The 21,822-nt window shown below is 42.4% G+C and overlaps 1 protein-coding gene across 1 annotated transcript; it reads right to left on the reverse strand.

The window, feature by feature from the left end:
* Window positions 1-13,060: 13,060 nt before the first annotated feature.
* Window positions 13,061-14,573, reverse strand: KCNJ11 (potassium inwardly rectifying channel subfamily J member 11). The gene has a single exon (XM_060262753.1). The coding sequence runs from the start codon at window positions 14,546-14,548 to the stop codon at window positions 13,349-13,351; it is 1,200 nt and encodes a 399-aa protein (XP_060118736.1). The 5' UTR covers window positions 14,549-14,573; the 3' UTR covers window positions 13,061-13,348.
* Window positions 14,574-21,822: the final 7,249 nt, after the last annotated feature.

A 21,822-nucleotide genomic window follows, 5' to 3' on the forward strand; every position in this document is an offset into this window, starting at 1 on the left:
AGGAGCAGATGATGGCCACTTGCTCATGAGCCACATACTCCACAAGCTCTGTGGAGTACAGATCAGGCCTGCAGGCCACACGTTTGACACCCCTCCTCTAGAAAGTCTTATTTATACAAGGATCACAATTTTCAGGAAAAATGTTGTAAAGTGGCTGTTAAGGGTAGTATAAAGACTGTAGGAAGTACCTAACATATAAAATACCTAAAATGTATAAAACTATTGGTTGTAGATTTAATAGATCTAAGTATTTTTGTGTTGTGAAAAAGATGCATCCACAGTATAGTTGTATATATTTGTAATAATAAAAATGAACAACAAATCACTGTGTCGAAAGTTGTGTATATCGGATTCTGTGGGCCATTGGAGTCTATAAGCTTCTATGACAAGCAAGTTTGGAATTAGGAACACTATGGTAGGAGTGACTTTTTTGCTAAGATGACTTCTTCCCATTTGGAGTGATCTAAAGGTCAAGGAGTCTCCTGCTAGTTAAGAAACATCAACTAAATTTTTCTTTTACCAGTAATGTTATGGACATCAACCAATAGGTGTGTGTGATCCATCAGCCATCAAGTGCATGTGGCATATGCCACAGTTCAGATAATAACTGCAAATCAAATGGATACTTTCATAAGTTAAATTTGACTAATTTGCTTGAGACACTTAAAGCTCTGCTAATGCATTTTTTGGACAGGTGATACAGTAGGGCCTGGCCTGTGTATCTAGCTATATAGTACATTTTTATGTCATACTTCCTTGAAAGAGCTCAGGGTGATGTGGTATTCTCTTCCCCATTTCATCATTTCAACAACCCTGTTAGGTAGGTTAGGCTGAGAATGACTGGCCCAAGATCCCCCTGCAAGCTTTGAAACCAAATGATTTGAAGCTAGGTCTTCAAGGTTGGTACTCTAGCCACTATGCTAGAATGGCATAGTGGTACAGGTTGACATACTGCAAGAGCTTGTGTGTATGTGTTTTCTGCTTCAGAAATTAGTTCCATTTCCTTCTGAACTCATATCAGATGACTGAAAAGAAATTAAATTTCAATCAATTTTTGTACTGTATATGTGCATGTGTGTGTAAACCAAAGGTATGGTCTGTACCCACATGTGAAAGCCATACAACCAGAAAAGAATGAGCACATGACTCCATTAGGCTTGCCAATCCCCAGGTCCCAGTGGAGGTTCTTCCACTTTCCCAGGCTACTTCCCGCCCCCCAGTCAGCTGGCCGGCGGGGGGAAGCCCTGCCCCCAGAAGGCCATGTGCGTTTCCAGCTCCGGAGGCTTTCAGTCTCCGATTGAAAGGCTTCCTCTTGGGATGGGGTATCTGTGTTACTTTGAAGAAGTTGGTAGCAACTCGTGAGTAGAGAGGCCAATCCCTCGCTTCAGTCACCAGAAACAGGGGGAGAGGGAGAGAAACGTCTGCTGAGCACTTCATTATTCCCTATGTGGAGATCGATTCTCATAGGGTATAATGGGGAATTAATCTGGAAGTTTCGGGGGCTCTAGGGGAGCTGTTTTTTGAGGTAGAGGCACCAGATTTTTGGTATAGTATCTAGTGCTTCTCCCCAAAGTACCCCCCAAGTTTCAAAACGATTGGACCAGGGGGTCCAATTCTGTGAGCTCCAAAAGAAGGTGCCCCTATCTTTCATTATTTCCTATGGAAGACATTTAAAAAGGTGTGCTGTCCCTTTAAATGTGATGGCCAGAACTCCCTTGGAGTTCAATTATGCTTGTCACACCCTTGTTCCTGGCTCCATCCCCAATGTCTCCTGGCTCCACCCCCAAAGTCCCCAGATATTACTTGAATTGGACTTGGCAACCCTAGACTCCATAAAGCCCTAGCCCATCTCCTTCCCCTTGCATACCCATCATTATTCTGAAAAGTCAAATAGAAAGCTGAAGCTGCTTGGATATATCTCCACCTGTCACCACTTTTGAAATCTAAACTTGATCGGTATCCTTCAAGGTTGATTGTACTTCAATCTAGGCATGATTTTTTCTCAGCTTACTCTCTTAAACCAGAGCGTCATATATCTTCCAAGTGTGTGCCTGATGAGACAGAGGCATTCTCAAAGTTCTTGAGCATGTTTTCTTTTAATAGCCCAAGTAGAGTACAGGACATGCTATTTTATATCACATAGGTATTTAGTGGGAGGTATTTGTAAATTTCCAGCATTCTGCAGGGGGTTGGACTAGATGACCCTCGACGACCCTTCCAACTCTATGATTCTATGAATCTATATCCTTCCTTCCATGGATCAAAAATAGTACAAAGACAGTGAAATGCTTACTAAACCAACTTTACTTCCCAATCTCCAGTCAGTCTGCCATAAAACAAACTGACATTGCTTTTAATACAAGAATTGCTTGAGAATTCTTTGTCTGTTCTTTTAATTCCAAGTTGCCCACAGTAACAAATATCTCAAAAGCTGTATTTGAATAGCTGCATGCCATCTAGAACAGGACTTCTATAACTTTAAAAGCTGCAAGTAAGGTGGGAGTTTCACATATGCTGTTTTTACCACAGTGTTGTAGTGATGGGGAAAATCTGGTCAATGCAATCCTATTACAGAACTTTTTTCAGGGCTCCTTTAACAGTTGGAAAAAAAACCTGGGTAAGTGTAGAGAAAAGCTGCTCCTGCTTTAATTCCCTGAACTACTGAACTAAGTAAGGAACAAGAGCTCTGCCTTCTTTGGCATTAAAGAATCTACTGGCAGAGAGTTCATCCCATCAACAGTGTGAGGTAGGTTAGGCTGAGTGTGTGTGACTGGTCCAAAGTCACACAGCAAGCTCCATGGCAGAGGGGGGCATTCCAAACTAGGTCTCCCAGATCAACCTAGCCCAACACCCTAAACCACTTCAGTAGGGTCAGTCTCATTGATATATTTGTTTTTTTTGGGGGGGGGGGGCAGGGTTGCCGTTTTAAGTTGTTTGCTTTGTATGACTTGGTAAAATAGTATATTATGAAGGCGACAAACAGAACCAAAAGCAAAACAGAGATTGTTCCTCTGAAGATGAGCCATAAACTGAAAACTCCTCAAGGCTGCCATATCTCATCTGGGAAGGAGAGCCAGTTTGGTGTAGTGGTTAAGTGTGCGGTCTCTTATCTGGGAGAACCGGATTTGATTCCCCACTCCTCCACTTGCACCTGCTGGCATGGCCTTGGGTCAGCCATAGCTCTGGCAGGGGTTGTCCTTGAAAGGGCAGCTGCTGTGAGAACCCTCTCCAGCCCCACCCACCTCACAGGGTGTCTGTTGTGGGGGAGGAAGGTAAAGGAGATTGTGAGCTGCTCTGAGATTCAGAGTGGAGGGTGGAATTTAAATCCAATATCATCATCATCATCATCTTCTTCTTCTTCTTCTTCTTCTTCTTCTTCTTCTTCTTCTTCTTCTTCTTCTTCTTCTTCTTCTTCTTCTTCTTCTTCTTCTTCTTCTTCTTCTTCTTCTTCTTCTTCTTCTTCTTCTTCTTCTTCTTCTTCTTCTTCTTCTTCTTCTTCTTCTTCTTCTTCTTCTTCTTCTTCTCTTTCTCCCATGCTTTCTCCTTCTCCAGAAATCTGTATTATTGGTGATGCCACGCATAATTCAGTTGCAGGCACCCACCTATTGAATAAAACACCCCAATGCAATGGATAGTGCACAATGAATCTCTTCATGTTATGGATTATATGCTTCACAGTGCAATGGTCCAGTGGGGACTGAAGGAAGAAACAAGCAGCATAGAAGGATCCTTATCTGCCAATCCACCAATAACACTCCACCCTTTTATTGAATATCACCTTCATCAGAGTTCTGAAAGCAAATCAGATGGCTAGGGTTGTTTGCTATCTTGTTCTAGTCCAACTCCTGTGCCTCTGAAAGGGCATTATTCCCTCAGCAGGACTTTGTCTAGGGGGCCTTTGCCTGCTTTTCCTAACAGCTTCTCTCTCAAGTGAAACATGGAGGTGACTGAACATGATGCTCTGCTGCCTGTCCTTGCTTCTCTACATGTTTTCCTGGCTAAAAGGCAGCTGTTATAAGCAGAAGCTACAGGAGGAATCCTCCCCAACCCTTGCTGTCAAGTCACAGCTGACTTATGGCAACAAAAGACGTTCAGGGATGATTTGCCCTTGCCTGCCTCTGAGTCACAACACTGGTATTCCTTGGAGGTCTCCCATCCAAATACTAGCCAGGGCAGAACCTGCTTAGCTTTACAGGATCTGATGAGATCACGGTAGCCTGGACCTTAGAACATGTCAACTGGTAGGTGCTTACCAGAAGCAGCACTATCACTTGCACAGTTGATACACTGTATTGCATTTGTGTCTTCAGCATTTTAGGAAGTATGTGTGGAATGGCAGGATAACATTCTGGAGGTGTGTAGTAGAACTGCTTGTAGATTATCTCTTTTCATACATGGCTAAATGGGGATATTGCCAGCATGCTACTCTGTGACTGGTGAGACTGTATGCAGTGTTGCAAAGGGCTTTTTAAAGAGAATTCTTTTTTTCTCTCCGTTTCCCTGGTAGGGGGAGATCATCCAAATTATGTTGATGTCAGTGGGCCACCAGCAAGCAAGACACACAAATAGCTGTGCCTGAGTGAAAATGGAAGTTGTTTATTTGAAACACTTCTGCCTCACACTCTCCAGAGTCTAACTGAGGTCATAAAACAAAATGAAATAATTCAACATAAAAACAGATATAAATTTAGATACTCAGAAACCAGACCTTCTAGAGTGCTTTTTTTTTTTTTTTTAAAGGAGGCTTATTTGGCTGTAAAATCAATAAATGTGTCTGGAAAGCTGAGAATGCTATTAAAAAGTGCTGATCTTTCATAGTTTGGACTCAGAAAATGAGCATCAATTAGGAAAAGAGGGTAATTGTCAGCTTCTGTTTCAACCTTCCTAACCTTACTCCTAATTTTGCCACCACCTAGACAAGAAAGCAAATGTAATTTCTGCCTTTGATGGTTGACCTCACATGTTCCTCCTCTCTCCCTGCTACCAGCTGCTTTCCTTTCCTTACTCCCACACATCCGGAAACATACAAATACAATTTGGCTAATATGTACACAGCTTTTCCCCTGCTTGCTACATCTGGAGTCATAAAAGACTTTCCCCTCGACCTTTTTGTTGGGATTAACTAATATAGTTAGGCCGGTTCCCACTAGTTAGAAAGTGTTTAAATAAAGTTACAAATCCAGAAGCATTACTTAATCAGGTTATTAATGCTACACAGAGCCCCACTGAAGCTTAAAAGAAGAAATACTCCTCTCTTTATTTGAGTACACTTTAGATAGGAAAGAAAGGATAGATTACTAACTTACTAGCTAAGGATGGAAACAGATGGCAATAGGGCCACCTGCCTCATGGTGCCAAGAGTGGAAGGCATGTTATCTCTCCTGGTGCGTGCAGGGAGAAGGGCACTGGAATTGTGTGAGAAAGGGTGGAAGGAAGGAAGTTTCCTGAGAACACAATCTACACTTCAAAGGGATAGTGGCAGAAGAGTAGACACATAGAAAGGGTCAGTTTGACTAGCTATCTAGCCTCAAGGCCGGATCTAGGGGGGGGCAAAGGGGGGTGCTTGCCCAAGTGCCAACGAAGGGGGGGCGCCAAATTGGACATGGAGTCCATTGTATTCTATGGGACCATAAGACAGAATGGGCCAAAAGAGGGTGTCATTTTTTAATTTTACCCCCCCCCCCTCAAAAAGCACGTAGATCTGGTCCTGTCTAGCCTAACAAAGTTTATTCAGAATGTAAGTTTTCATGTGCTCTAAGCACACTTTATCAGACGAGGAATCAGGTACAGTGAGCAGAGCTACATAATTGTACCTGATTCATTGTATCTGAATCCTCATCTGATGAAGTGTGCTTAGAGCACACGAAAGCTTACATTCTGAATAAAACTTTGTTGGTCTTAAGGGTGCACCTTGACTCCTACTTTGTTCTACTGCTTCAGACCAACACGGCTGCCCACTTGGATCTAGCTATCTAGCCTGTTGCCACAACATCTGGAGGCTGAGACAGGAGCCAATACCTTCCCTTCCAACACTTAAAAAAAAATCTCTGTAATATATAGCACAGTTGATTCTGTTATCCAGGTTTATTTTACGATATTCTGGCATGATATCCTTGGCTCCATCCTTGTAATATAATGTGACAGTTGCAACTATGGGATATTTGACTGTTTTAAGATGGCATCAATTTAGGATTGTACTGGATCAATGGCCAGCCTTTTTTGTCTTTAGAACAGTCTGTTTCCTAATAAAATCTGCACCATCTAACATTGAGGACTTTATACTAATGCACACATGTGCTCATAGGGTTGCCAGACTCAAGGTGATGACTGGAGATCTCCTGCTATTACAACTGAACTCCAGGCAACAGAGATCAGTTTGCCTGGAGAAAAATCCCCATTGAATTTCCTCCTCTCTGAACCCCAACCTCATTAGGCTCCACCTCAAAAATCTCCAGATAATTCCCAACCCAGAGCTGGTAATCCTGGTACTCAGGCATATTGTTACATTTCTTGCATACAAAATGTATTTAAGTGTGGAATCTTTTTCTTACAAATTGGAACCATTTTCAGTAGAACTACCAGGAGCAATATAAAGCTATATCTGATTCATTTAGTGACCAGCTGGTTATCGCTCCACTGGACTATCTTCAACACCTGTTTCCTTAACAGGTCTAAGAATATATCAGTTCTCTGGTCCTGTACTTTTAAAAGAAATATTACCTAACTAACTAATGATCTTCAAGAAACTAACAGGTAATCCCTAAGCAGTTATACCCTTTCATACTGACTTTAAGTGTTTAACTTCTACTATTAGAAATCTCTTGGAATACTTAAAACCGATTTGGGGTTTGTTATTTTATTGTTTTCTAACTGAATTTTTAGAATATTAAGGTAAACTGCCTTGATTCATGGGGAAAGACAAACATGAGCACCGTGTTGGCAATAGCCTAAAATATTAACAAACATAGAAAGGAGGAAATCCAAAGATTTCATTTTTAAAGGACAACTTTATTTATATGTGACTTGCTTGTTACGTGTTATTAGCATTAGTCATCAAGCCAAGAGACAGCTGGTAGAATTTCTCCTAAGGAGACTTCTCGGACATGGTGAGCTTCTTTAGGACATACCAGTGTGTTTACTTGCTGGCTTGAGCAACTGGGATCCTATTTCACTGATTCTGGATTCTTTGCATTGGTAACTCATGAACGATAAGTTATAGTGGTTTTGCCCTGCTGCTGCCTTTCAATGAAATTCTGTCTACTGAAGGAAATGTAGAAATTCTGAGTTTAATGGAGCTAAAATTCCCAACTACTCTAAATCAATCATCAGGCTTTCTACTTTTTCCAACAGACCCACAAGACGAAAGAGACATACTTTTCATGCAGTGTTTCATCTAAGCTAAGTTAGTGTGAATTAGCTCACAATTTTTTAGTCTCTGGCTCACACATTTTTGTCTTAGCTCACAAAAAAATGGCCCCAGAGCAAACAAATTTATGCAGTAGCTCACAACTTTAATGCTAGTAGCTCACAAAGTAGAATTTTCACTCACAAGACTCCATTAGAGGGAACATTGTTTTCATGGTTCAGCTCCTGCTGGTTTGTCTCCCAAATGGTCAGCCTTGTGAAAGATACTCTTAAGTTTGGCTGTGTTTCACAGCTCTTCTCACCACCCCATCTGCTCAGTCCCCAGTCCTTGCTTTGCCTTTATTGGTTTGGACTTCCCTTTGAAGATCACTTTTGCAGACTTTTGAACTGAGATATGCAATTCCCAGTTCTAGGCCTCCAAATGAAGACAGAAGCTCACATAATAATCAGCTAACTTGTCAGCTCTAGTGTAAGGATACTGCTGGTAATATAAGTGGGATTCAATCCCTCTTCTGGTACAAGTGCAGGCACTTACCATTGTGCACAGATATCTTTGTAATGCAGAAACCATTATTGCTACTGCTCTGACTTGTTATACTAAGCACAGAATAAACCTTTAACTAGGCACTGTTTGCCATACTGCAGGGAAGCTGCTCAAGGCCTGCAGCAAAATAGTACTGTTGTGCATGAATATCTCTGCACAAGATGTACAGATTGGCAAAGTTCAAGAAGGTGGAGCCAGGATTCAATTTACTACCATCAAAGCTGACACAGCTGGTCGTTAGCCTTATGCTTTTAAAGACAGTCTTTTCATGCTGGATTTTCTTACATTATCCCACACAACCCACTTTGCAGTGTAAGATACGATCTAGAAATGAGAGATGGATGCAGGTATTCTTTTTAATCCCTCTTTTCTTGTCCCAAGTGCAGTCCTGTGAGGGACTGCTCCTTCACTCTGGCATGGCTTTTTCCACCTTTGAGAGCAGTACGGCAGGCTGAGTTCCAAGCAGAGCAGAATTTCAAGAGGCCTGCTGCTATACAGGCAATGCAGCTGGTGAGGCAGAGCTGGCTCCCTGGCACATAAGACCTCTGCCTCTTCCCCCCAAGGGTGGCAGCCCTATTTCTATATTAAATTAATTTTATTATGCTATGTAACTTTACTGTTTGGCACCTCAAGCCAATTTTCAGAAAGCTACTGGCTGTTTTTTTCAGTGAGTGTTTTTTCACCGGGCTGTCTGTTGTTTTCCAGTTGCAGGTATAATGAGTCACTGAACATCACTCAAAGCACATTTGCAGCTTCAGTGTAGACAGCCTTTCTTTTAAACACCTTATCTATGTGACACAATTCTAATTTTAGGATGCAATCCAAACTGTCAGTATTAAAACTATGTGCCATTTATTAAACACTCCAACACTTATCTAGCTCTTAAACAAGCAAGGGTTACATCACTTTCCATATTGGCTTCTTCAAAACTATTTCTATGCTACTTCATGGATGATAACTCATGTTTTTGTACTGGCCTTCCTCCGGGGAGCTCAAGGCAGCACATGGGGTTCTTCCTGTCTCCATTTTACCCTCAAAACAATCCTGTGAAGTAGGGATCAACTCTCCCAGTTTCATCCAGTTGAGCTCTATGGTTGAGTGAGAATTTGAATCCAGGTTTCTCCAGTCCTAGTTTGATATTATAATCAATACACAATATTAGCTTTCATTTATAAGCCTTACCTACAACAGATAGGAAGGCTGGTTTAGCAGGTACAGGAGCCATATAAGGGGGAAAAAACTACTCTAGGAAGCACGGGGACACTGGACATTTCATAGCTGGATACTGGATTGGACTAATTGATTGCGGGAACAGATTTTGAGTCCAGTGGCACCTTTAAGACCAACAAGGTATGAGCTTGAACCTGCCTTGGTTCACACTTCTTCAGATAATTGGTTGGTAGTTAGCCCTACACAGTGACTGTATTCAGATGCTGCATTAAGCTGGAATTCTCAGCAAACCACACTTCTAAGGACACAAAAGTGGTTCATGTATGCTGCCTGCATACTCTCCTGGCTTCCCTCCCTTGCACAAACTTCTGCTGAAAAGAAAGCTCCAATGGCCTCCGGAGTCTGAATGCAGAAATCAGGGAAAACTGAAGTTCGGTTCTAAACTAAGGCTGAATTACAGTAAACAGAAGGGGGCATTCAGGGCTTTTGTAGAAAAAGTCCAGCAGGAACTCATTTGCACATTAGGCCACACCTCCTGATGCTAAGCCAGCTGGAACGGCATCCCTGTGCGTTCCTGCTCAGAAAAAGCCCTGGAGGTATTAGCTGTACAAACAAAGTGCACTAAATGATGGATTAAGGTGGATCTGCACAACCAGTTTCACAAAATAAGCAATGTCAGATGATAAGTTTATTCTATGATGGTCAGAGACAGGGGGGGGGGGGGGGTGAAGTGGAGTGGAGTGAAGCGGAGCAGAACTAGTTCAGTGTACCAGTTCAAATGCTGAACTAGTGTCTGGTAGACTCAGATTCAAATCCCCACTCTGCTGAGGAAGCTAGCTGAATGACCTTGGAGCCAGTCTGCCTTTACGTGTAGCCACAGAAAAAATGCTGCAGAAACAATGAAAAATAACCAGGAAGCTTTTGGGGGGGATTTCATGATGTTTTTCTTTTTTGTCTTTTGTTTACAATCATACATGGAACCTTCAGAGGCTTCATTTATCTCCAGAATTCAGCCCCTCCCTAACTGCCACATATTATTTAACATCAGCTCTTATTTCTGTTCAGCTGTTAAATATGTATGTAACATTTTATTTTGAGTCAGACAAGGGAGACAGGTGATCAGGATCACTTTTTTTTTCCTTAATGAGACTACTAATTTGACAGAAGAAGCAGTGTTGAGGTAAAGAAGGGGGAAGTTTAGCCCTTTTCTTTCATACTAATCTAAACCACCCACTCTGCTAGCTCCAGGAGGAGGAAAGCAACAGGTCCATCATGCATAGCTGTTATTTTCTCCAAACAAAACTAATAAGCTACAGAGGGATGTTAGAGATCAGAGAAATGGCATGGGAGGAAAGAGACAGCATCATACTTGGACTTTTAAAAACTACTACATGGATCAGAAATATGCCCAAGCAATCCCTTAATATGCAGAGTACATGTGAATCCTTATTTAATCCATGTTCAAGCTCAAAAGACACCTGACTAAATTGGTTTTTAGAGCTTAACCGTTTCACTCACTAAGAAGACAACTGGACCAACTGATGACTCCCACACCGAACACACCAACACACAGGCCAGGCCACATATAAGCTACTCTGGAACACTTGGATTTAAAACTGTCATCTCCCCACAACCACCATAATGGAGCTAAATCAGTGCTCTGCCTGAAGCTATTTTTGAATGGTTGGCTAGTGATTAATGCCATATCCCTAGAAGACATAAGGAATAACAAACCTTAGAAGACTAAAGGAATAACAAACCCATGCAAAAGTTTTACAATAACATAATGATAAAGTAGATGCGGGCAGAAGAATGGCAGGATCATATAAGAGATATGGAGCACTTACATTGGTGGGAATTGCAAAGATGTAGCAAATTGGGCCTCCATCAGGATGGATCAGGCTAGCCCAAACTTGACAGACCTCAGAAACTAAACAGGATTGGCCCCTGGTTGGTACTTGGATGGGAAATCACCAAGGCAGGTTCAGTTTTGCTATGCAGAGGCAGGCAAAGGCTAACCATCCATTTGTTTCTTGCCTTGAAACCATTATGGGGTTGCCATAAATTGTCTGTGATCTGGTGGCACTTTCCACCACCAGCAAATTGTATGGATGAGATGTAAAAATCTGCCCTAACTGTGCTGAATAATATGATCTTAGAAAATTACATTTCAGCAACATTTATTTTGTCATAAATGCAGCTTTTTGTTTTTCAGCTACCAATATATAAAATTTTTAATGTTTGTTATTTTTCTTAGAGCTGTAACAAAGACTATGTATCATATTGCGCAGAGGATGCAATAAACATTACTGTTTAAAGAAAAGAAAATCAGTATGGGCATTCTAGTTGTTGGAGTAACAACAAGTCTTTCAAAACATGCAGGTTATTAAAATCTAGTACACGCTTATTTTACATGGATTGGGATTTTATCTTTGGAGTTATAATTCATACTTATATATTAGTTTAGTTGATAAAGTTGCATCCCATGTACTTCTTGATTAAAAAGTATCTGAACCACAACTGTATAGCCAATATGATAAAGGTAAAAGGTAAAGGTAGTCCCCTGTGCAAACACCAGTCATTTTCGACTCTGGGGTGACGTTGCTTTCACAACATTTTCACGGCAGACTTTTTACGGGGTGGTTTGCCATTGCCTTCCCCAGTCATCTACACTTCCTCCCCAGCAAGCTGGGTACTAATTTTACCAACCTCGGAAGAATGGAAGGCTGAGTCAACCTGGAGCCGGCTACCTGAACCAGCTTCCACTGGGATCGAACTCAGGTCGTGAGCAGAGGGCTCTGCAGCAGTACTGCAGCTTTACCACTCTGTGCCACAGGGCTCTTAGCCAATATGATACAAAGGATTACATTTGTTCAGAATGTTCTGACCTAATGTTGTGACTTGGGTTGTCAAACCTCTGTTCCAATGCAGGGGTTTCCAGGGGATTTCTCTATTATTAGCAGCCCCTGATTTGTCCAACCAATTGCAGCATCAATTGGTACCTGACCAAAGGCACTTCTCTCTCCTTCTTACAGTTTTCAATGTATTGTCTATCAAAGTAAGGAAAGTTCCTGGAAGTTAACATACACACAGTATCAGATGGGTCCAGAGTTTATCATAGCTAAGTAAACTGTTCCCAACACATGTTTCAGTCTTACTGTTGCTGCTACTGACTTACAACCAATACTCCCTCTAAGCTGTGGAGTCTTGTGAGCAAAAATTCTTCTTTGTGAGCTACTGGCATTAAAGTTGTGAGCTACTGCATAAATTAGCTTGCTCCATTTTTCCTGAGCTAAAACAAAAATGTGTGAGCCAGAAGCTAAAAAACTGAGCTAGCTCACACTAACTCAGCTTAGAGGGAACACTGCTTGCAACTATTATTTGAGTCTGAAAGCAATAGAAAGTATATATGTTCTAGGCACAGCGTAATTCATTTATTTTTATTTTAACATCCCAGAATTGTTTAAAGAAATATTTCCACTGTTTTCAAATGAAATCCTACCCGCCTCCATAGTAGGTGATTGGAAGGATCAAATATTGAAAGGCTGATGCCTATTTGTCCCTTAGTAGCTATTAAGTTAGATAATCTAATGTTGCATTTTAATTCTTCTAAGTAATGCAAAATTAGCATTTTCACCACCTCTGATGCAGAGGCACTATTATAAATGTTTCTTATAATTACCTAATATTTTGAGCCCTTTTTCTTACTTGCTATAATAAGCATAAATTGGGGACACAAATGAATTGAATGTAATTACAAAACAATTTATGGATGCAATAACACCACAGATCTCATACTTACAAAAGACCCCATTCAAATTATTTATGGATTAAACTAATATGAATAGTTATTTCTTCAAGCCATAAAATGTTTTATTTTTAATCTTTAGAACTACTGTTTGTCTTTTATCATAAATAATAACAGTCAAAGTTCTTGTTATAAATTCCACTGAACTAAACTCCCTTACTTTACTGGAAGTATGTTTTTATATAAGAGTTATAAACATTAGATCAAGTTTCTCCAATGTAAAAGCATAAATAACATAGATCAATACATATGAAAAATTCACACGAAAAGGCATTTTTCCAGTTTTGTTTATCCACCCCAAATGATTGTGCAAATAAATAAGGTCAGAATGTTTATATATGGCCACTTTTCATTGCACCAAACAATACATACCTTGTGAACTACCTGAATAACAGAAATAGCGGCCATATCAGTGCATCTTTATTGCATTAGTCAGACTCAAGAGCTGGGTCTCTGTGATGTCAGGAAGGCTCATCAGCTATACTAAATTTGGGCTTTAACCTAACAGACCTTTTCCTCATGGTGCCTCTAGGTGACAAGGAGATGGTGTTGATGATGTTCCCGTCTTCCTCCAGTTGCTTGGCAGTGCAGTTGGGAGTTGGAACCTTCACAGTGTTGCCAAACTTAGAGTAATCTACTGAGTATTGCCCATCCTCTTCTGCCACAATAGGCACAAACCTTTGGCCCCAGAAGATCTCATCAGCCAGGTAGGATGTCCTGGCTTGGGTGGTGATGCCAGTGGTTTCCACCACCCCTTCAAGGATGACTATGACTTCCAAATCTTCATGATGATGAAGGTTGGCTGGAGAGACTTCATACAGAGGACTGTTCTTATCTATCACATGGTAGATGATGAGTGGGGAGACCAAGAAGATACTGTTGCCCCCTACTGGGTTTTCCATCTGGATATCTATCTGGTTGAGGGGCACAACCTCACCTTCCAGACTGCTGGTCTTCTTCACCACTTGCATGCGTATGGTGGCACTGATAATCATGCTCTTGCGCAGATCCCCTACACGCAACATGAAACAGAGCTTGCCCTCTCGGAGGGCGATCACAGCATGCTTGCTGAAGATGAGTGTCTCTGCACGCCGGTGAGCTTGTGCAGTCTTCATGAAGATGCAACCTAACATGATGGAGTTGAGCACCAGCCCCACAATGTTCTGTACAATGAGCATGAAGATGGCAGCTGGGCACTCTTCAGTCATCATGCGGCCCCCAAAGCCAATAGTCACCTGTACCTCTATGGAAAAGAGGAAAGCTGAAGTAAAGGAGTGCATTTCAGTGATACAGGGCACAAACTCACCTGCTCCCAATCCCCCACTATCACCCCGCAGGTGCGTCCGGGTATTCTGGTCTAAGTCCCCATGGGCAAAGGCGATGAGCCACCAGATCATGGCAAAGAGCAGCCAGCTGCACAGGAAAGACATGGTGAAGATGATGAGCGTGTGAGGCCACTTCAGGTCCACTAGCGTGGTGAAGACATCTTGCAGGAAGCGGCCCTGCTCTCGGATGTTCTTGTGCGCCACATTGCAGGCGCCGTTCTTGCCCACGAACCTGGCCCTCCTCTCCCGCGCGCGGTAGCGGGCGTGATCAGGCACATCCTCGGCAAGGCGGGTCAGCACGTACTCCTCCGGGATGATCCCCTTCCTGGACAGCATGGCTGGCCTGGGCTCCCCCTGCAGCCTCTGCGCTGCTTACCAATGCCTCATGCGCCTGCCGGAGATGCGAACCACAGAGCTGGCAGATCCCCTTCCGTCGTCCCGGCCCTCAGACTGCCCGGGGCCGATCCCCCTGGCTCCGCCGCTTCGCCTTCTCCAACCCCAGCAGCTTGCCCAGCTGCGCATGCCAATCACAGAGCTCGCCGGCTTTTGCGAAGGTGAAGGAAGGCGCTGCAATGGACGCTTTTCGTGGCTGTCGCTTCCGCTTGCAGCCAACCCGCCTCAGAGCGGCGATTAAGGAGCCCCCAGGCACCGTCGGCCAAAGCGAGGGTCGCCTGCTCCGCAGTTTCTAGGGGAGCTACAGGAAAAGAGGCGTTCACGCGCCTGCTGCTGCCGAGATTGCCCTGCTCGGTGCGGAGGCCGAAGCGCTGCGTGGTTAGGAGCAGCAGGGGGCGCCGCTGAGCAAGGGAATCCCGGCACAGGTGACGACGGTACCGCTAGCCCGAGACGGGGAAGGCAAGGCTGAGAGCAGGCACGCTGGGCAGAGCCTCTTGTCAATCCAGTCCCACTCTCGCACAGTCAGACGCTAGTTGGCACAAGAAGGGAGTGACAAAGAGAGGAGTTCAGCCTTAGCTTTCAAAGGGCTTCACTCAGTGTGCCTGCTCAGATTCTCTGACTAATGGCCCGTTCCTGTGCAAAACTGGACTTGCCTGAACCGATTAAAGCCAAGAGGAACCTGCAGTCGAGTGGCAGCCAACTCATGGCAACTCCATCAAGGGGGCGAATTAAAGCCAAGAGGGGCAGCTAAATCTGCATCACTCAGGCAGTTGACAGGGCCGGATCTAGGGGGTGGGGGGCAGAGGGGGGGTGCTTGCCCCAGGCGCGAAATTGGGTATGGAGTCCATTGTATTGTATGGGACCATAAGAAAGAATGGCCCATAAGGGGGGCCATTTTTTAATCCCCCCCCCTCAAAAAACATGTAGATCGGATCCTGGCAGTTGATGGGGCAGAGGCTAAGATGTCACCCCAGGGTAACTGGATGGTGAATATTCTATTTCACTGCAGCCCCATAGCCAGAAAATTTTGGGTGGAGGGGCCGGGGAGATAAAAAAAATTGTGTATGGGGGGCGGGGCTTGCCTTTCCCTCCAGCGGCCCCCCTCCCGGCTCCAGCTCTCTCTCACCTGGCCGTAGTAAAACACTTTGGTAGGGTTAAAAAAAAAAAAAAAACTTACAAGGAAGGAGATGATCAGAGGCGCCGGCACTAGGAAGGAGGGGTTACAAATGAGAGGGAGGGGGAGAGTTTCCGGTGTGCTTGACACCTTAATAAAAAATAGGGTAAGGGGTTGCAGCGGGGTTATTTTACAATGTGCCTTCTCTCCTGTGCATTTCTGATCCGCCCCGGCTCTCTCTCTCTCTCTCCCCCCCCTCCTCAGCAGGTGCTCTCTCTCTCTCTCTCTCTCTCTCTCTCTCTCTCTCTGCCGCTCTCACTCCTTGTTTTCGCGCTCTCGCTCTGTAGCTTTTTCTCGCGCTCCCTCTCTGACTGCCGCTCTCTCGCTGCTCCTCTCCCCGTTGCTGTCCAGCTCGCTCTCTCTCTCTCTGCGCCACTCTCTCACTCTCCACTTCTGTGTCTCTCTCGCTCTGCCGCTCTCTCGCTGTTTCTCTCTCTCCCGCACTCTCTCCCCCTCCCTTTTCTCCGGTCCAACGGTGTGGGGGGGGGGTCCTACAGAGGGAAGGGGGTGTTAAATAGAGTGGCCTCCCCCCACCAGCTAGAGGCCTGCTTGGCTGTCTGGATGATATCAAATGCAAGGAAGGAAAGGGAAGGTCCCCTGTGCAAGCACCAGTAGTTTCCGACTCTAGGGTGATGTTGCTCTCACAAGGTTTTCCCTGCAGACTTTTTACGGGGTGGTTTGCCATTGCCTTCCCAGTCATCTACACTTTCCCCCCAGCATGCTGGGTACTCATTTTACCAACCTCAAAAGGGTGGAAGGATGAGTCAACCCTGAGCCGGCTAGCTGAAAACCCAGCTTCCGCTGGGGATTGAAAAGGACACCTATTTAAAAACTGGGTGCATATTAAAAGTCCCGTGATGCCATAAACAGTTTGTTGCAATAAATCTATCAGTTGAGATATGATGCATGAAGGATGTTAGGAAAATATGGGTAGATGGGGAAAAGTAAACAGTGGGGTCAAAAGACAGAAATGCAGGTATGAGAAATATATACAAGATGAGTACAGTGGCAATTCAGAGCAGGAATGGATGATAACTGAACTTTTCTAGGGTGTGTTAATTTAACACCTGTAATATGAGAACAAATATCTCAAATCATTAAAAGTGAAGATGCTAGGGTGCATGTGTGTGTGCACATTCAGAGGCTACTTTCTGTGGTTAGCAAATGTTACAATTACACTAATCCCTGATTTTCGGTTTTCCTTTTTTATATGTAATTGTTGTGGGACTTTCTGCAAATAAGTCCCACATCAGGGCAATTAGTTTCTCTGTTCCACCAAATTACTCAGCTTAATTTTTGTGGTGTCCTGTGGTTACCACAGAATGTTGATGTATTCTGCCTTTTCTGTCCAGCAAAAGAACTCTTTGAAGATGACAGGAATGATAAGATGCTCCAAGTGCCATCTCTTCTGCTGTGTTCAGACAGGACAGCTTAATTTATCTGAGCAAGACCTTCTGTAGGTATCCCCCTGCAAGTTGTATGTGTATGTGTGCGTGTGTGTGTGGGTAGATAATAATAATAATAATAATAATAATAATAATAATAATAATAATAATAATAATAATATTTTTATTTATACCCCGCCCTCCCCGCCAAGACAGGCTCAGGGCGGCTTACAGGTATGGCAAGATCAGCAGTGAACAGTAGAAGGTGAAAGTCAATTCGTATATCTTTGTCCAAAGAGCCTCTGATAGAAATATTTATTTTTAAAACATCTTTTTTGAGTTAGATTTGGGGGGAGGGGATCCCACATAATCCTTAGTTCTATTTGGAATTGGCATGACTACATTATATCCTGCCCTCGCAGAGAGGGCAGGATATAAATCCAAAACAAATAAAATAGAAATAAAATAAATATGGATCTGATCTGCAAGGGTGTTGTCCTTCCAATGTTATTTGGTAACTGCCTTTTTATTTTCACTTTCATGCCTCTGTGAGCCTTTCTGCATGCCTAGTTCCTATGGCAATAAAAATACAACTATTGTTCAGTTGTTTTGCTCTCCTTATCCCTGTTACAGGGATATTGCATTCCAGACTTGAATACAATATATCTTGTACCTGGGAAAACGTTTTGCTATCCCAGTATAAAAAATCAGTACCCTTCCCTTCTTAAGAGAAATGTCTTCCTTTTATGCAACAGAATTTTGGATCCAATACCAAGACTTCGGAGGATGGTGAAAGACAGGCGGGCCTGGCATGACTTGGTCCATGGGGTCTCAAAGAGTAGGACAACTGTGCAACTGAACAATAAATTCAGTAAAACAAGATCTCATTCTGCACCTGCTTCTCACCATAACAAAAATATTACTGTTGGTAACACGGGTATTATGATACACATCCCATCTCTCTAAAAAGGGAAAAAACACCCCACCCCTTCTTCCAACTAGTGAGTTACTATAAAAGCATATTGTTCTTAGCAGTGGCTTGTGTATTTAGAGTGGGTGTTCCCAATGTGCCACCCAGGGCTTTTTTTTTCTGCTGGGCTGGTCAGGGTTCCAGCTGGCCCGATCTGCCATGTGGCAGCCACATGCTCCCAGGCCAGGCGGTGTGGTAAATATGCACCCAAAAAAGCACTGGTGGCACCCATTGGCACCATGGTGCTAGTACTTCCCCTGGCACATTTCAGAAAGGATGTGGCCTTTTTAGGGTAGGGCTTGGTATTCATTGCCCTTATTCAAATGAAAGGGCAACCATTGGAGGATCAGGAGGACTGGTAGGCACCTGGCCTTGTGGTTCCATGCCTTTTTCAGACTTTCCTTCTTTTTATTCCCTTCCTTCCCCCCCCCCAGTCCCCCCCCCCGGCTCTCATTTGTCTCTTTTTAAGAAAGTGAAATTGTAACAGGTAATGAAGAGAGGGCGGAACTGCCCAATTTCTACTTTTCCTCACTCTTCTCTTATGAGGGAAACGGTGCTCAACATGGCAAAAACAGAACATATAAGGAGGGTATGAAGTTCCAACCTAGGATCAGCATAGGGGTAGTACATAAACAGCTAGTTTCTTTAAATGAAACTAAGTCCTCAGGGCCAGATGAATTGCATCCAAGGGTTCTAAAAGAGCTTGCAGATTTAATTTCTGAGCCTCTGGCTATTATTTTTGAGAATTCTTGGAGAAAAGGAGAGGTGTTGGAAGACTGGAGGCGGGCGAATGTTGTCCCCATCTTCAAGAAGGGGAGAAAAAAGACGATCCGGATAACTACCGACTCGTCAGCTTGATGTCTATATCTGGAAAAGTTTTACTGGGTTAAAGCAATTTATTATAATGTAATATATTGTAATGGTATGTTATCACTTGTCATTAAATGTTAATACACATACATACACATACACATATATCACATTTTCTCCACCACCACCCTTTTTGGTGACTCCCAGCAGTGCCTTCCCCCTTAACAAACATCTCCATATTACTATTTAATTTAGTTTGTTATACTCTATCTATTAAAGAATCTTTCTCTAAAAAGCCCAAAGGTTATAATTATAGTCCTTCTTCATAATATTTCTTCTTAGTCGTTAAAAGTAAACAAAAAAATTATAATTCTATTTTTTTAAAACTGTAATCTATATATAGTTTCTTTAAAGATTAACCATTGTCAAAGATCACCAAATTTCCTTTAGCATTCCATTGTTTTTCAATATATTTTTGAAACTTTCCCCACTCGCTTTTAAACTTTTCTAGATCTTGTTCTTTTAAGATTCTTGTAAGTTTGTCCATTTCACTCCAATGCATGACCTTCAAAATCCATTCTCACTTTTCTGGTATTTTATCTTGCTTCCACATTTGCGTATATAATGTCCATGCAGCTGAAAGCATGTACCAAATTATTGTTCTATCTTGCTTTTGAAATTTTTCCATTTGTGATCCCAACAAAAAGATATCTGGTGCCTTCTTAATACTATATCCCAAAACTTTCAAAATCTCTTGCTGAATCATTTGCCAAAATTGTTTCACCTTTTCACAAGTCCACCACATATGGTAGAAAGATCCTTCATGACATTTACATTTCCAACATCTGTCCAACACTTGATTGTTCATTTTTGCCAATTTCTTGGGTGTCATGTACCACCTAAATAACATTTTGAAGCAGTTTTCTTTTATGTTATAACATGTAGATATTTTCATAGAGTTCTTCCATAAGTATTCCCATTACTCCATCTGTATTTCCTTATTTATATTTATCGCCCATTTTATCATTTGTGATTTAACTACTTCATCTTCTGTAGACCATTTCAATAATAGTTTATATGTCTTTGAAATCAGCTTTTCATTTTCTCCAAACAGCATTTTCTCCAGTTCTGTTTGTTCTTGTCTTATTCCATAGTTCTTAATGTCCTGTTCAAGCAAACTCTTTATTTGTTGCAATTGAAACCAATTATATTTATGTTGTATTTCTTCAGCTGATTTTAATTCCACCTTTCTTCCTTGAATTTTTAAAAGTTCTTTATATGTTAACCACTTCTCTTCTTTAATATCTGAATACAGTTTTATTACTTCTGTTGGAACGATCCAGAGCGGTTTCGTTTCATCGCCATATCTTTTATATTTTGACCAAGTATTTAGAAGAAGAAGAAGATGATATTGGATTTATATCCCGCCCTCCACTCCGAAGAGTCTCAGAGCGGCTCACAATCTCCTTTACCTTCCTCCCCCACAACAGAAACCCTGTGAGGTGGGTGGGGCTGGAGAGGGCTCTCACAGCAGCTGCCCTTTCAAGGACAACCTCTGCCAGAGCTATGGCTGACCCAAGGCCATGCCAGCAGGTGCAAGTGGAGGAGTGGAGAATCAAACCCGGTTCTCCCAGATAAGAGTCCGTGCACTTAACCACTACACCAATCTGGCTCTCCATTTAACAGATTACTTCTGATATAGTGATGTGAGAAGAAACTGTCCATCTTATTTTTCGCATAGTACATATAAGATGCCATCCAAAGACATTTCAATATCCTTCTAATGCTAATAACTTTCTGTTTGATAACGTCATCCATTCCTTAATCCACACCAGGCACACTGCATCATGATACAACTTTAAAATAGGCAGTTGAAATCCGCCTCTTTCTTTCGCATCCATCAGAATTTTCATTTTAATTCTTGGTTTTTCTCCCGGCCCATATGAATTCTGAAAGTTTCCTTTGCCATTTGTTAAATTGTTTATTGTCTTTCACTATTGGAATTATTTGAAACAGGAACATAATTCTCGGTAAGACGTTCATTTTAATTGCAGAAACTCTGCCCAGCATAGACAGATTCAATTTGTTTCATTTTGTCATATCTCCATCAATCTTGCACCAGAGTTTCTCATAATTGTTTTTATACAGATCAATATTTTTCATTGTTATTTCTACATGTAAGTATTTTACTTTTGAGGTAATTTCACACTCTTTTAATCTCTATAGTTCTTCCTGTTTACTCTTTAACATATTTTTACACAAAATTTTCGATTTTTCTTTATTAACATAAAAGCCTGCCAATTCTCCATATTCTTGTATCTTACGAAGCAACAATGGTGTTACATGAGTGGGATTTTCATTTATAAACATCATGTCATCGGCAAATGCTCTGTATTTATAAGAAAACCCTTTCATTTGTAGTCGCTCTATCTCTTTACCTTCTTGAATTTGAATTAACAAAACCTCTAAAGTTATTATAAATATCAATGGAGATAGGGGGGCAACCTTTGGGCTGTATCAAGAGAAATATAGTGTCCAGATCACGTGATGTGATGGTATCGCTTTGCTCTGGTAAGACCTCACCTGGAGCATTGTGTTCAGTTTTGGGCACCACATTTTAAGAAGGATATAGACAAACTGGAATGGGTCCAGAGGATGGCGACAAAGATGGTGAGGTGTCTGGAGACCAAGTCCTATGAGGAAAGGTTGAAGGAGCTGGGGATATTTAGCCTGGAGAGGAGGCAGCTGAGAGGTGATATGATCACCATCTTCAAGTGCCATGCAAGGTATTTTCCCGGTTTATTCGCACCTTCAAAAGATTTCTGCTGCATTGTTTTAAATTCCATTCCAATTCTTTATTCAGCAAATCACTCAGTTG

The sequence above is a fragment of the Heteronotia binoei genome, chromosome 21 (assembly GCF_032191835.1).
Source record: "Heteronotia binoei isolate CCM8104 ecotype False Entrance Well chromosome 21, APGP_CSIRO_Hbin_v1, whole genome shotgun sequence".
Classification (NCBI taxonomy): Eukaryota; Metazoa; Chordata; class Lepidosauria; order Squamata; family Gekkonidae; genus Heteronotia; species Heteronotia binoei.

Coding starts and splice junctions, on each gene's coding strand:
- KCNJ11 (XM_060262753.1), bottom strand. CDS start 14,548: ATGCTGTCCAGGAAGGGGATCATCCCGGAGGAGTACGTGCTGACCCGC.